General features: G+C 38.4%; 1 protein-coding gene across 5 annotated transcripts in view; it reads right to left on the reverse strand.

The window, feature by feature from the left end:
* LOC122825001 (1-phosphatidylinositol 4,5-bisphosphate phosphodiesterase beta-4-like) overlaps positions 1-15757 on the reverse strand; it is a 61066-nt gene that overhangs the window by 20834 nt on the left and 24475 nt on the right. For 4 of the 5 annotated variants that reach the window (XM_044106026.1, XM_044106025.1, XM_044106024.1 and 1 more), the window contains exons 4-6: positions 4718-4815; positions 2346-2426; positions 1605-1664 (exon numbers count right to left, since the gene is read on the reverse strand). In XM_044106026.1, the coding sequence (XP_043961961.1) occupies positions 1605-1664; positions 2346-2426; positions 4718-4801 (225 nt within the window). In that variant the 5' untranslated portion in view covers positions 4802-4815. Of the gene's footprint in view, positions 1-1604; positions 1665-2345; positions 2427-4717; positions 4816-13666; positions 13744-15757 lie in introns of all 5 variants that reach the window. The other variant, XM_044106022.1, reaches the window with a different exon arrangement.

Consider the following 15757-nt stretch of genomic DNA (forward strand, 5'->3'; position numbering starts at 1 on the left):
TCTTTCCTTTGGTTTGTTATTTTGTTTGTATTTTGTCTTTTTCATTCCTGTAAAGCACTTTGAACAGTCATTTAATTGGGTTCTTGATAATAACATCACATTTCAAAACATTAATGTATACATTTATATATATTTTCCTCTATACCAAAGGTTATGCACACAATCTCAAGTATATACCGGTACATGCACCCCACTAATGTCTATATAGATATTACATTGTGAAAGCTATACATTTTGTAGCAAACATCCAACCCCGACTCTTAGCAGAATTAGTAGAGTTAATATAAACTGGTACAAATCTGGATTTTATGAACTATTTATTTTCAACAATACTGAAGTTTGGACCAATTCAGAATCTTAATGTTAGTCTGAATTATGCATTCCAAAAAAATAGTTTTGATGCATTTCAGTCATTGTCCTGTTGGAAACCCTCAGCCACATCCAAGTTTCAACAATCCAATTTCCAGCAGTTCCTGGAAAGTAAAATCTCCAGCCAGAATTATACGAGGCAGCATGTGGTTTTTCTGCAGCCAGCAAAGAAACATTTGTTCAAATTGTGTGGGTGTATGCCTATATTTCTACGCATAATTTTCAACCTGCGCGGATTAGACGAAAAACTGCATTAAATTCAAACACTGGCTACCCATTTTACCTGACTGTTTACAATAACTCCAAAATTAAATAGCTAAAATATGTAATTAAACTACTAAATACACCAACAGGCTGGGAATGACTATCCTTCCAGTGGAGCGTAAAATCCATCCTCAAAAAATGAGAGAAGAAAATCACAGCATCAGTTGTCCCCCTCTCATGGTTTTAATCAGACATCGGCTTTGTCACCGCAGGAGAAACTAATGTGTATTTGTTGGATGATTGAATTAACAGCAACAGGCATTGCAGCTTTTAAATCCCAGCTGGCTATCTCATCCATCTCCTCTTCCTCATTGGATTATTTGGAACAGCTGTGCCGTCCTTTGAGGAGAAGCCCTGCTGTCGCCTTCCTGCCACTTACAAAACACCGTGCAGCGTTTGAACAAACACAAGGCGCTGCTATCGAGCTGTAGCATCTGCATACGTGTCCACACACACACGCACAGTGACCGTGGACCAAATACACAGGTTGACATCACAGCGTCTGCATCCGATCCGTTACGTTGGCAGTACTTCTCTACGCAGTCTTTTGCAGACTTTCAGCTGCTTGATGAGTTTGTATACAGGTATTGACATAAAGCAGGAACCCTACGCCTAAGTTTAGAAGCATCTAATAACAGCGACCATAATTCATACGGTTGGAATCGAGTCAAATATTACATTATAGTGAGTCGGCTTCAATAGTGCAGCGAATGAATCAATCTTTAATATACAATATTGAGGTGTTAAATATTTAATGTTATCAGTGAGAAGTCAGTCGGGATTATTAGGCGATGCTGAAATACGCCACTGAAGCATTGTCTAATTTTAGACATGAATTATGGCGCTTAAAAATCGGCCTCCCCAGATTTGTTGTTTTTTTCGCAGTGAGAAAACAAGCCTGTGTTGTGGGATGAGAGTGCAAGTTTCAGTGAAAGCAGAAGTGAGAAGATTGTCTTTCCAAAAAGTCTCACCTTTGGGACGGCACCGACACGGATACTGTTGATAAGAGAACACTCGAGAACCTGCCCCTCCTGCGGGACACAGACATCGTAGGAGGGTTAAGAATAAAATACAATAACTGCATTTTGATATTTTAGCTTCAAATGTAAGCCAACAAAAAGTAACTGCCTAAAATTTTAATTAAAACTCCGTCAGAGAAAACAAGACCTACAAAAGTATTTAGCTAAACTTAGCATCGCCTTGCTGTATCAATGGCAATGTCAGTGACGCCTAGACTTTACAGGTATTACAATATTTTTGACAGGAATCCAACTGGCAATCTAGATAGATTTTTTTCTAAACTCAAAGATAAACCTATTAAAATTAAAATTAGTCAAATTTGGATTACTTATTTTAAACAATACCCAGAATAGTGTAGAGTCGTAGGCCAAGAAAATTGCTTATTTATCAGTGAACATATAGGACTGTGTAACATTAAGAAAGAAATTGAAGTAAAAATAAGGCTTTACTCTGGATTTTGTTTATTTCTGTCACATATAAGTCATACCTTTATCATATTAGTTAAGGCTCTAACTTTCTGCACTTTGCCAGCTTTTCTATGCTTTTCACTTAGGAACCAAAGTGCGGACTGCTTCAGGAGGGTAGACTATTTCTTGAAACATAATAGAAGCTGTATGACTGAGGACGGAGTCTGGAGTGTCTCCTGACATTAAAAAATGATGGCTAAAAGACAGATTAGAGGAAGATTGTACCTTTCCCTCACTCTTCCATGTGATAAAGAAGCCATATTCATCCACCTTCATCTGACAGTTGGGCTCAAAGAGGTATGGGTCCTGAGAAGGAGAATTGCATTTTCATATTAGAGGCTTCATTGATCAAAGAGTTTCATTTGACGTAGCCTCACATTACACAACCTGCAAGGCTTATACAATCAGACAAGAGGATGAAGCCCTAATGTATTCTATGAGGCAAGAACCTTACACACACATACACACACAGGTGGAAACCTTTCCTTCTAAAATAATGCACAAAAGCATTCAATTTGTACAAATAGATAGTTTAATCTAGGTAAAAATGATCAGTACAGTAAGAGAGATGTACAAATGTAAACATTTGGTATATAGGATTAGTGCTCTACTTCACATAAAGAAAATATAAACAGGAGAATACCTGTGTATGAGTAACTTCAATGCTGAATGTCAAAGGCAGAGCATATGAACATTTGTATTCCCTTCCCCTCTGATCTGAGATAGCCAAAAAGATTAGATGGGGGGGAAAAAAACAGAAGGGGGTTGATGCTGAGAGGTCACTCTTCTTCTAATATTAGCAATGGGGAAAAATGCCACACACAAGTGCACGCCCACATCTACACGTAATGCATTATTTTGGGATGGCTGCCGCCATTAGATACACGGCCAGAAATGGGACGACGCTGACCTGTTTCGCTGACGCGTGTCATCTGAAACCACCAGAAAATGAAGAAAACATTTAATCTCCCATCGAGGAAGCAGCGAGGCCTCAGAGCTCGGCTAAAAGCTTTCAATTCACTTTCATCTGAATTAAGGCTGACAGGGACTTAATTTTACAAAGTAGCCTGTTCTTTGAGGGAGATGGCAAAAGGGTGCGCTACTGCAGTAAGACCGAAAAACTAGATCTTATAATGACAAAGGAATCAAATATTCAAGGGTTTGACTTTCATCTCTGAGTCGATGGATTCTGTCTTTCCTGTCCAAGATGCCACATCACTGTGTGTGTGTACACACAAAACTACATTTAAGATGGAAAGCACAAATCTAGAAAGTGTGCCATGGACTTGCATCCAGTGCCTATCCATTCTGCTGTGTTTCTTGGTCTCCATGATGCCGTTTGTTCACTAATGTTCTCCAGCAAACCTTTGAGGCCGTGGCAGGACCAAGCATTCGCCAGAAACCCATGCTAATGAGTTTTCAGCGTCTCGCAGTTCTGGCCCGTCACTCTCTGCCTTCAGCAGCTGCCAATATGAGGCTGCCTGGTGCCATAGAAACCAAACACCAGCCACATCTTCAGCGATTGATTTCCTATCAGCGAGATAATGAAAGAAATACGCAGAGGAAGGGGCGCTTTGGCTCTTAGCATGATGAATTGCTCTCCATCTCTTTAACCTTTCACTTCCATGGCTGTGGGCTGTCAGAGAGAGAAAATACATTTGAAATGTCTCTCACAGACAAACACATTGTAATTACTGTAGATCTATAACCCATTTAAAACCTATTATACTTCAGAACACTTAAATGTTGCTGAAACAGGGAGGCAGAACCTCTATCAGAGTAGTAGAACCGCATTCTAACTAGAGTGAACGTTTGATTAAAATTCAACAGGCCACTTAGAACATGTGCGTATTACCTGCCTCCACCATCTGTCGGTCAGTGAGGTTTCAGTCAGTCAGGAATGGTTTTGTGTGGAAACAAAAAAAACTATCTTTTCTGTTTAGCATGGTTCTGTGTCCTCATACGTGACATGTTTATGTTGTTTCAGTCAACCTTAAATGTGCCCTGTAATCTTTACAGTGTTCAACTTCCAGCAGTTTTCTTTTTCCAGATATAAATAATCCCATTTTAGAATATAATTAGTCCTTAAGGAAAAAGAAGAAGAAAAAAATAAAGCAGAGGTGAGATGAAAAGCTGACCTTATTAACATTCAGGCCAGTTCCATCATGTTCTGCCTCTGCTTGGCTCAAAGTTCACAGCAGCAACACACTGAGGATGCTCATCAAAAGTACGGCGACCCAGTTTTAATTGCTCTCTTTGACGTGACCGTGGATGTGATCATGGCTCTCCAAGCACGCTTTCATGTTTTCCACTGTGTTCTGAGAGGGATCCTCCTCCCCTCTCTGACAGCTGCATGGATGGAGAGGACTGAGGGGATTTCCTGCTGCATGCACGGCGACATGCATGTCTTTCTGCTGGGGTGGGTGACACACTTTCCCTTTGCCTGTCAAATGTCCTACCTAAGTGCCCTCATTAAGTTCATCAGAGGAAATGGGGGCCAAAACAAGATATTCTTTTGAAGTCCACTGTTACAATTAAACTCGGAGCATGTTTTCATCCAACTATAATCATTTGCAGATAACAAATGCACAGTTTACCTCATCAAACCTGTCGAAGGAGGCACCTTCTTGCATGAACTCAGGCAGGTGCTTCTGCCAGTTGAATTCATAGGACTTTGTCATGGCTGCTCACAAACCTGAGGCACAAAAGAAAAGAAAAAGAACAAGTTAGTCTAAAAACAAAATATACATGATAACTGGTAGTTCTATCTTGCCCTTTGACTGACACACAATCAATAGAAAAAAACCCAAACCAAAACATCTTTAAGGACTTTGACATTGCACTAAAACCAGTGTATCTGCAGGTTTCACCAAATCAAATTTAAGATTTTTTAAGATCTCGTGTTTCCACAGAAAAGTACAAACTATGTACAGCAAACTGCCGATACTTCTGCACTTACCCATGACAGACACACAAAAAAGCTTTCTAGCTAACTAGCAAGGGGATGTTAGCAGTGAGCCACCAGTAGCATCAGCCATCCAGAGTCTCACGCAACGTCTGAGTGAGACTCAAATGTTGAAAGTCCCGCAAGAAAAAAACCCATTACATAGTCCTGTCGAGACAAAATTTAATACCCGAGATAAACGTATTTAATGCAAACTTACTTCAGAAAAAATAAAATTAAATTAAGACATATTAAGGCTTTAATTTTAGATAAACAAATTTAGGACTTTAAGGATGGGCAGACATCCACTAAAACTCCTGACCAACATGCCCACAGTCACTTACAAACATCTGCTCTGGAGAAACGGCTTTATAATATCAATTGTTTGCTTAAGGTTGGTTTATTAACATCCAAACAGGAGTCTAGCTGCACCACGCTCAACAGCAGCGACGTTATGCCCCGACTATTAGAACAAGGCCTACAATGGTTATAAAGTAGCTGAGAATTGATAACATCAAGGATTGATTAGTACATCCACATTGTTCCCATGTGAATGACCCAACTGGGTTTACTTATGCAGTTAGTCTGAGAGGGGGCTTATTTGAAGCCCTGCATATTGAACACAAGAACAGCACCCATGATTCCTGCAGCAATTCATCAAGTCAATATAGAGCAATTAGGGAGCTTTTTTTTCCCAGTCTATCAGGCACATAGATCCTTTGGTAGGTAATGACAGAAGCAGGTTGAGGAAGCAACACTCCACATCTTGATCCAAGTCCTGGATGGGATTTGAACATCATGATTTACAACTTTTTAAAATCTTATTTTAAATTTTTGCATTTTAAAAAAACAACAAAAAATAAATAAATCAAAAAGCCATTTGTTTCTTGTTTTTAATACCCATTTATAAACAGGAAACTCAAATGACCTGGGTCACTGTGAAAAGACACAGTGACCCTGAACACAACAACAGGCTCTTTTACAAACACAAATCAAATCAGTTTTGATTCAAAAGACCACAACTCCTGCGCTAATTCACAGGATACTGTAATATTGTGGATGACACCACCCAAACGTGGCTTTGTCTTACATAAGCCTTAAATGTGTCAGGCAAAACTGTGAGGGAGCCGCTCACATGAGGACGTGACATGCTATGTATAGCCTGAGAGCTCAGCTAATATTAAATTATTATGGGAATACTGTGAGGTACGGTTATATTTTGATTAACTGTACACTGGTATCAGTTACTACACTACTGCAATATATAATTGAATTTCTATAATTTAACATCATACCTTCACTATTTGCTCTAGAAGTGTAATATGTGTCCACTTAGTTGAGCGTGGATCTGTTGGGCTTGTAGAAATGCATATTAGTGCAACATCACTTTATTTTCCAGTAATAAATGAGAATAAACGTAGTTCAAGAACGACACGAGAAAAGGCAAAACGTCAGAGATGAGAGATGCAGCTTCTGAAAATAAAGTGTTGTTCAGTTTACGAAAATGTTTATTCAGTTGTTTCTCATTGAACAGAATGAATGACCAAAAAATTTCATAGTTAAAAGATAAAGTACTTTATTGCACCTCATGTGCTATTTTTTTAATCGCAGCACAACTTATGGCTACGTCCTGAAAAGAGGATTTTCAGAGACAGAATATCCAATATAGATGCTTTTCATGGACTGATTTCTCACCATGTCAGTAAGTTAGCATGCCTTTATTATGGATTATTTTAATGGTCTGTGATAAAACACTTCCTCATCTGGAAAAACAATCATAATCCCTGAATCAATGTCTAATTTTTGCCTGTGCATGTACTCTGAAAGTTATAACAGCCCACTCTCCAGGTCTTTGACGTTACAAACCCTGATGTCAAGGCACTTTGGAAATTAGCCAAGGAGTTATTCAGAAGAGGTCGTCCTCAAGTGTGTCATGCACCAAACACAGGGTTAGGCAAAATCTTATTGGTTTTTCAAGCTTATTTGAGAATATAAGCTTTTGTTGAGACGTACCTCCACTAAGGAGAGTGGGGTAGTGAGGCAGAAAAAGACAGGAGATAAACAAGAAGGCTGAACAAATTACAACTCTGTAATCTGCTCTCTCCTATTCTTTTGAATGTCTTTTGTAAAACATTTTTCTTCCTCTCATTGTGGCTTTTACATTTTTATGGCGTTTCACTTTCTGACATCCAAAAACTGTGAAACCTTCTGAAGTCTTTCTCGGATAGTCTGGGCCACCTCTTCATGTTTGCTTGTTGCTCACAATTTTAAACAAACCCGTCGAGAGACAACTGATCTGCTTTTGCTGCCTTCCAGTTTGCCTCACCTTTTCTAAGTGGTTACATGATCTGCTCGACAGCTCCAGCTGACAACTCCTATGTAACCACGTTTCCAGCCAGTCGACAGAGAGCAAGCTGTCTGCAACAGCTGACTACCAACCTATTTCATTCTTTACCTTAGTGCAGATGATGGCAAAAACAAACATTGCTTTTTTAAGTAGAAGACAAAAGTTCTTAATGACCCCTCCGAAACGTATTTTTCTGAATTTATGGCGTTACGGAGAGATAAAAATCTCTTTATTGGAAAATGAATAGAGGGAAAACAGCTGTTTTTGACTGGAGAGGCTGTGGTTGAAGCATTAAAGGTAGTAGGGGGCATCTGGTTTTGATTTGTGAACACTGATCAGACACCATCAACAAAAGTCAGAGAAAATGCCTGCTGGGTGGGCTACAGCCTCCCCCACCGGCAGATGAACCGAGAATGCTGAAACGTCTGAGTGCCATCATGATGAAAACACAGAATAAATCTGAAAGGCTGAACAACTGGACAGCGGGTAGTAAGAGCTGATCTCACTCCTACATAATGGCTCCAAACATAAAAAAATAAAACAAATCTGCATTGGAAATGTTCTATCCTCCAGTGAGCCAGAATCCAAGTTTAATACGCCCACTGACAAGCAACGAGTGAGACTGAACGTTAAAGCCACAACAAACAGCCGCCGCGTGAAGGGAATGAAAAGACTGGGGACAAAATGTCGCTGATCCCAAATACAGACAGAAAGCTGGTATAACTAGGCCGCATGCTGTTGAATATTACTGAATAAGAAAACTTCAAATAAGTCTTATTAATTGAAAAATGTTATTAAGAGTTTGGTTGCCGTATCCATCAACTGTGGCACGTTCTTCCCCCGCAGTCCATGTTTTATACGAACGTCTGAATCTGAAACTTGTCCAACAGGCATAAGACAAAACTTGTAATCTCTGGCTGCAATCTTGTATGTTTATCTTCTAAATGTTTATCAGTGTAATCCGTCCCCATTTTAAATACATAAACTTGAAAGAATCTCCATCCTTTTTGCCAGTTTTTTGTGTTTTGCGAAAATCATCAGAAGTAAATTGCCAGCACCATCACTAATTCTTATCACAACAATTTATTTCTTTCCCCTGGTGGACTATAAACAATCCCATAGAGCCCAACCCTGCTTGTTTCCCATCCACAAGGTAACAACTCCAGAACCAAACGACACGACTGATGGAGCTTTAACAGCTGCTCAGACAAAACATAAAAAAGTTTGAGTAAAAAGACCCAAAGACAAATGCAATGAAAATACCATGAAAACACTTTTATTGTGACAAAACAATGAAATTGTAGTAATATAATTACAGTAATATAAATATTAATGAAATGTTTAACTACATAATCAGTTTACTTAGAGTAAGTTAAATATAAGCGCTTAACTCACTCAATTGTGTTTTTTGTTTGTTTAGATTTGCTTCTCTGACAAAATTTTACAATACTGATGCTGAGAGATAATTTCCGTCTCTAATTCAAACTAATTGGGTTGTGCTGTCCTGTCTGCCGTTAGCCTAGATCTCACCACGCTGCACAGTATGCGTTAGGTAACATGGTACTCAGTGGGACCAAATCCGTCCAATGGCAGTGCAGCGACTGAGCCTCTGCCAGGCTAGCCTGCACGCCGGGGCCCCTGAGCGCCCCCATGTGCGAGTGCGCACGTGAGGAGCCGAGGGAAGCTGGAAGAAGTCGCCGAGGTCCGAGCCCCCTGTCCAACCCCTGACAATGAGATAATTACGACAGATCGGAGCCCCGCGAGGACCTCGTCTAAAATTGCAGCTAGGGTAACACCCAGCGGTCCCACACCTCATAAACTAAAATTAGGTTATAGCAACATCAGTTAGTCGGTGGTGGAGGGGTTGACTGGGGACATGCTCAAACGGACACGTGTGACAAAGAACGAGAGCGCCAAGTGATGGGGCTATCACAATAACCAAAGGCTGCGATAGATAGATACACAGATGATAGATAGATAGATAGATGTGCATATTATATAGTAAAATACAGATAAATATGTCATTAAGCACAAACTCGGAACAAAGAAGCAAGATAATTATGCTGCTGTAATTTACTCCAAGTCTGCTTCTTGTTTATCTTTTCTCATGTCTGTGAGACTGAAGGAAAGTGGTTTCCATGCTTGCGGTTCACGTCGCCTTTTGCTGTGACATTAATGAGCGACTGAAAAGTATCAGCTCTAAGTTTTACAGACTGTAAATCTATTTCGGGAGTGTAGAGTACGGCAAGATTAGATGAAAGCAGATGTGTTTCAGAAGCCTCTGCACACTCACATGAGTATTTTTAGTTACGCTGACTCATTAGACATCTCTTCAAGTTTGACTTGAATGTAGTATTCAACAAGGCATTCATAGTCAATGAATTTAACTAAAAACCATATGTGAAGTCATACTTGAATAGATTTTGATAGAAAGCTGGGCCTAAAAAATAACCTTCTTAAGAATAGGGTAAAATATTTTTCATCACTGGAAAAATTCACCTCATATGACTTGATACATGCTTAAGGGATTTCCTGGACTCAGTAATGCAAAATCACACATTTTATACACAATTGTTTAAATGTACATAATAAACATAGTAATTGTTTATTATGCGTCACACATAGCCAGTAATAGAGAAGGACCAGTAGATGCCACGGCACATTCTCTTGTTAAATACACAAGATATGCTATTGCTAGACTCTGTACTGGTTCTCCCTAACAGCAGAAAAAGCCTAAAGAGTTTAAAACTTTGGTAATGTTGCTCCTTTATAATGTTGTTTACCGGTTACCTATCAAGATGTCGCATTTGAGTTGGAACTTACTTCCAGACGGGTGGGAACTGTCTGTATACACAAATACTGCTGTTTAAGTAATGCTAACCATGCTAACAATTAAGCTAATACACCAAACATGGTTTAAAATGTCAACTCCCCAATTATTTTCACCTTGTTTTGAATGATAGCCAAAGTACCTCTTATATAAACACTTAATGACAGAAAAGAAAATCATTTTATGCTACAATTCCTAAAGAACAACTCAAATTGGCTAAAAGTTTAGTGTTTACAAAAATGAGAAATCAGTCCTAAAATGATTGATCTATTTCTAAATCAAAGGCAAAGTAAAATGAGGTATTATTTATATTAGCATATAACCTTAAAGGATTCAGTCCTCTGATGCATTTATATTTTTTCTAAAAGCAATTGTTTTTCTGTGATTAAATAAAAATGACTAATCATTAATTTTATCATTAAGACCTATTGTTACACAAGCTGCATTTCAAGAGAGCAATATTGAACAACAGTTTGATATGTGAATTAATGACACTGCTGCTCTTCCCGGCTAAACTCAGGATGAGAAAATGAAACATGGCAATGAGGTTAAAGATAGAGAACACTTTCAGCTGTCCGATCAGATGATTCATTTATTCATGCATCTGCACAGCGCTCGTCTACATGTGCTTATGTAAACAAACCTATTGCTACCAGGAGTAATGTAGCCGCAAGTGTACAGAGCCACTGGTCAGAGCTGGTTTCCACTGAAACACAGGCATATTGCCTTGCAGTAAGATGTGTACATTTTATTCTGGCTCAGTTTGTGATGCCTGAAAAATACCAACCTGCAACAACCACAACGCTCTGGGTGGCCAGACTTAAAATGGAGGAGTGTAAGAAAATTAGAAAAGCAATAAAAGTCTTCAAAAGAGCCAGGATAGAACGTGTTCTACAAAAAGGCACTGTTTGGAAGTAAGCTGTGTTTAGCTAAAACAAACCACTTGTTTTGATGGCTATGGACTAAAACTTTTAATTAGAATTTCTGGGGTTTTTTTCCTCCCCTCCAGGGGGTCTTTTGTGGGCTCTAGTGTCCCTTATATGACAGTAGGCTGTCAATACATGCGGCAAATGTCGGCTGGGTCCGGGAATCGAACCCGCGACGGCCGCGTCGAGGACTCAAGGGCTCCAAGTGTGGGTTGCTCTATCCCCTACGCCACCACAGCACGCCCCATAATTTCTGGTATTTAAGAAAGACAGGAAGCTATTCCGATTTAGTTGGAAAGTCTATAACACCACTAACCAGGACACAAAGAAAAGAGGACACAGTGCTCCATGTCCAACGAGCAAAGTACAACAAGCTGCTGCTCTGAAAAAAATAGCTTTAACATTCAAAATCACAAGCAGATTAGGGCCTTCTGATAATGGCAGGTTTATTCAAATCAATTACCAATGAATTAGATTAAACCCTAACATCCACTTTAGGACAGAATCCATTAAGCATTCACTTCATTGCATTCATCAACGACATTGCTTCAAGTGCAATACCATAGAATCGGAGTGTTCACATTGGATAAATGGTAGTCTAAAATTCAATGCCAGACTTAGAAGACTTGTTTTTTTTACTACGCCTGTTCCCTGAGCAAACAGCACAAATGAAGGTGAGATCACGGCAAATATTGCTCCAGTATATTTTTACATTGACTTTTAAGGGATTGGATGCGAGGTTGGTGTAGAGAGAGCAGTGTAAATAAAGACTTCATCAGGATGGACATCCTGTCTGGTTTGTGTATTCACTGCAGTAGATATCTAATTTCACAGGCTATCGCGTCTCGCAACGCCTAACAAAACTCAATGAAGCACGCAGACTTGGGAACATTTACTCAAACTCAGGTAATGAAAATGATGAAGCAACAGACAGCAGGATAATCTTTAACACATAATAGCGGATCAACAGTTTAACCAGCAGGATCTGATTGTACAGCACCTGAACAAAACTTTTAAAACCACTTGGAGTTTTCCACAAAATTGACCAGCCAAGCAAGAAGATCAATTATTAGAAAAGCAACCAAGAAGCCCAATATGTGCAGGAAAACTGATACTACACATGTGCAGAGTTGCAAGGGATTTGCAGAAAGACTTAAAAATGTATGTACCTATAGACTCACTTCAATATGTTTGAACTTAAGAGCTTCTGCAAAAAACAAAATAAAGGGCAAAATATCACGTTTCTAGGTATATAAAGCTGGTAGAAACATTGTGAAGGATTTGCAGCAAATGGAGCCTCTCTAACCCTGGAGCACTTTTCAGATTTGTCTTCTTCATTTGACCACCAAGTTACATCCAACAGCAAATTGGACAACTTTATCTGCTGTTCAAAGACAGAAAAATTAACATTTACAAAACCAAGAAACAAGAATGACTCTGTGTAACTTAATCCTTGCTTCAAATTAGTGAGCAACTTATTGTGAGATGTGAACATAAATTGTTTAATTATTGAAGTCATTGACTCAACCTAACTCAATTGTGCAAAAATAAATCTAAAGCAAAGCCAACTTGGAGATCACTTGATTCAACAACGTGCTCTACATACTTACTTTGGTTACATCCTCACTTTCATCTCATTCTTTGTTTCATTTCAAATAAAATGAAATGAAACATTTCATTTATGAAACATTTCATTTTTCATAAATGCTCTTCATAAACGTTGGGTCTTTATTTAACCTATCCTAATTTTCCACATGATTTGAAATTAGTTTAAATTGCTTGTAAATGGCCCGATTGACGATGACTATTGGCCTTCTACAGTGATACAAGCTCAGTTGTGTATTTTGCAGCAAAAATGTAAAATTATAAACTGATGTTTGCAACACAAAATGTTTTGTTGAAAGCAGCTTTTAGTCAGATAATCTGTCTGCAAATTATTATGAAGTTTAAATTTCATGGAAAGTTTAATTCGGAGGATTTTGTTATGACGTACAATGTAATCGCTAAATAACTGGATTCTTCTGGCTTCAGGCTGTGTTTTCACTCGGCTACATGGACATGAAAAATAAATTAGTTTCTCTGGTCAGACGGCTAAAGTAATATCAAACAGCTGAAAGTAAAGAATGTGTTTTTCCCAAAGTCCAACGACCCTCTTTTACCACCCCCTTTCCCTTTTATAGTCGAGGATCACTGTGCTCACTCACTCTGCGGCCACAGGTTACATAATTAGCTTTAGCCAGAGATGGAAACTTGCAGCACATAGACTGCAGCGCCCAGCTGTGGTCTGACAGAATACATATTCACTAACAAGCATTTGGATATGAATGTCAGTGGTAGTATATAATTTTTCTGAGGCAAATATTTCTCATTACTTTCAGCTAAATTGTTTCCAGTTCACTTTTCAAAGCTGGCAACGAAGGACCACCATTTCCAACAAAGTTGACAGGCTGTTTAACAGGTACAAATAAATGTATTTTCCTGCAAATTGTTTAAACTTACGTAGGGTTAGATGTCGGCCAAGTTTCTTGTTTTAACACTTTCTGATGCTTGCAACGCTTTTCTTAATGGGACAGAACCTACAAAGACAGGATAAGTTATGTAAAACAATAATATTACACTTGATCGAACATTTTACAGCTTTTTAAATCAGGGCTTAAAAATCTGTGTTTTTACAAAGAGAAAAGGGGGACTAGTTTATAAACTTTGTGATGAAGAACTACAGACGAAAAGTTTGAACATAAAAAAAAAATGCTTCTCTTAATAAAATGGAAAAGAATGTAAGCGCCCTTTGAATGTTGTACCCTGCCTGCATATCTTAATACTTTCACTCTTTCTTGGGGACTTCCCTGTCAACCGCAGCTATAAGTGGCTACTTTGCAGAGTTTCACAAACAGTGAAGCTTAACTAAATAGAGTTTTAAGGAATCTGAGATGAATCTAAGTCAAAACATTGCTGAAGAGTTTACTACTGTGCAATGGCAAATAATGCTAATCATTAACATTGTAATCAATGTCCTAACTAAGACTTAGACCCAGTCTAAAACTTGCTCTTTCCTACACTCGGAGGCAAATTACAGTATGAAAATGTTTAACTCAAAAATGTATTGCATTGTTAAGCTACGAACTATTACTATCAGGATGCTTTTCAATAATATTGCAATTCATAACTGTCCCACCAGCCAATGGGCAGGTTTAGGCAAATTGACTTTCCCTTCACTTGTTATTTACCTAAAACCATCATGTCTTTCCTCAGTTTTCTTCTGACATGAAGCAGAAGGTTGTGTGATTTATTTCAGATGTGAAGTTAGCTCATTACTCAATGAGACTAAAAAACTTCCTTTCTGTAAACATATGAAAAATAACTTATAAAAGCAACAGCTTTTGTCAGCAAATGTGGAAGGCCTCAGATTTAGGGATTAAATCTAGATGCAATATGTTTCATGTCTTTATAAATGCTAATATTCATCTCATATAACAATGAAGCACTCTACAACTTTATGTCGAAACATGCTCTGCTCATTTATTTCATCTTGTGAGCCAATTGTCTTGCTAACCGATATTCTTTGTTAAAAAACAGAGACAATGAGTGCCTCTAGAAGCATGGGTAAGACAAACAACAAGCCGAAAATGATGGAGGCAGGAAAAATACTATCCAACTATAAATTAACATAAGTAAAATTATCACACACTTCAGACTGGGACATGCTGTGAATGTGGAGGAGTTCATCAACCTCAGGTTCAAGCGTGTCAAGCTAGGAGCACTAATGGAGAGCAAAGTATTTACTCTGTTATGATGCCCTCCTTTCTAACAGCTTTGTTGTTCACAATATAGAAAATGCATCTTGCCTAATATCTGCAGTCTGGAATACGTTTGCCCAAAGTCTTGTTGGTTCTGACAAAAGTAAGTCAGGAGTTACAAAATTAGACAAGACCTGTTTGTGAAAGGTAGTTATTTTATTAGATTATTAATTAGGTTTACTGAACTACCGTCTATGAATTAAACATTTGTATTCAGTTTGAACTAAAACATGCCCAATGTTAATTTGAGACATTTTTGATTGATTGAAATGATTCCTGATGTTATGAAAGTAATTTAAAACACAAAAATGACAAGGACTGTTTATTTTAATCTTAAATTTCATCCAAAGATGATGTGGCACAGTAAAGAACACAATAAGTTCTCCCTAAATACTAATTACTAACATTACAGCTCACCTATTGGGACTTAATTAGAGGTTGGGGACACATATTTAGCTCCTAGTGGGATGTATAAATCCCTGTTGCTGTAATTAACTTCTATATTAGGCGATGCACAGCAAGAAAACAGGATAACTTACTGTATTTCTCCTACATCAAAAGCCAGAAAAGTTTGCAAACTACTAAACCTTTAAACTCTTGCATGCCACAATGATCAGCAAGTCTTGCATTGCTGTTATTATGAAAACTAATTTCATCAGAAAATTTTGTTATTGCTTTTAGCACAACGCAATACAGAGCAGCAAAGACGTACCTTTCCATCTTTCCATCTAGCACATTGGCTTATATTGCTATATTGGTCAGTCATCTTATATGGAGGCTGAGGGCAACAGAG

The sequence above is a fragment of the Gambusia affinis genome, linkage group LG22, assembly GCF_019740435.1.
Source record: "Gambusia affinis linkage group LG22, SWU_Gaff_1.0, whole genome shotgun sequence".
Taxonomy (NCBI): domain Eukaryota; kingdom Metazoa; phylum Chordata; class Actinopteri; order Cyprinodontiformes; family Poeciliidae; genus Gambusia; species Gambusia affinis.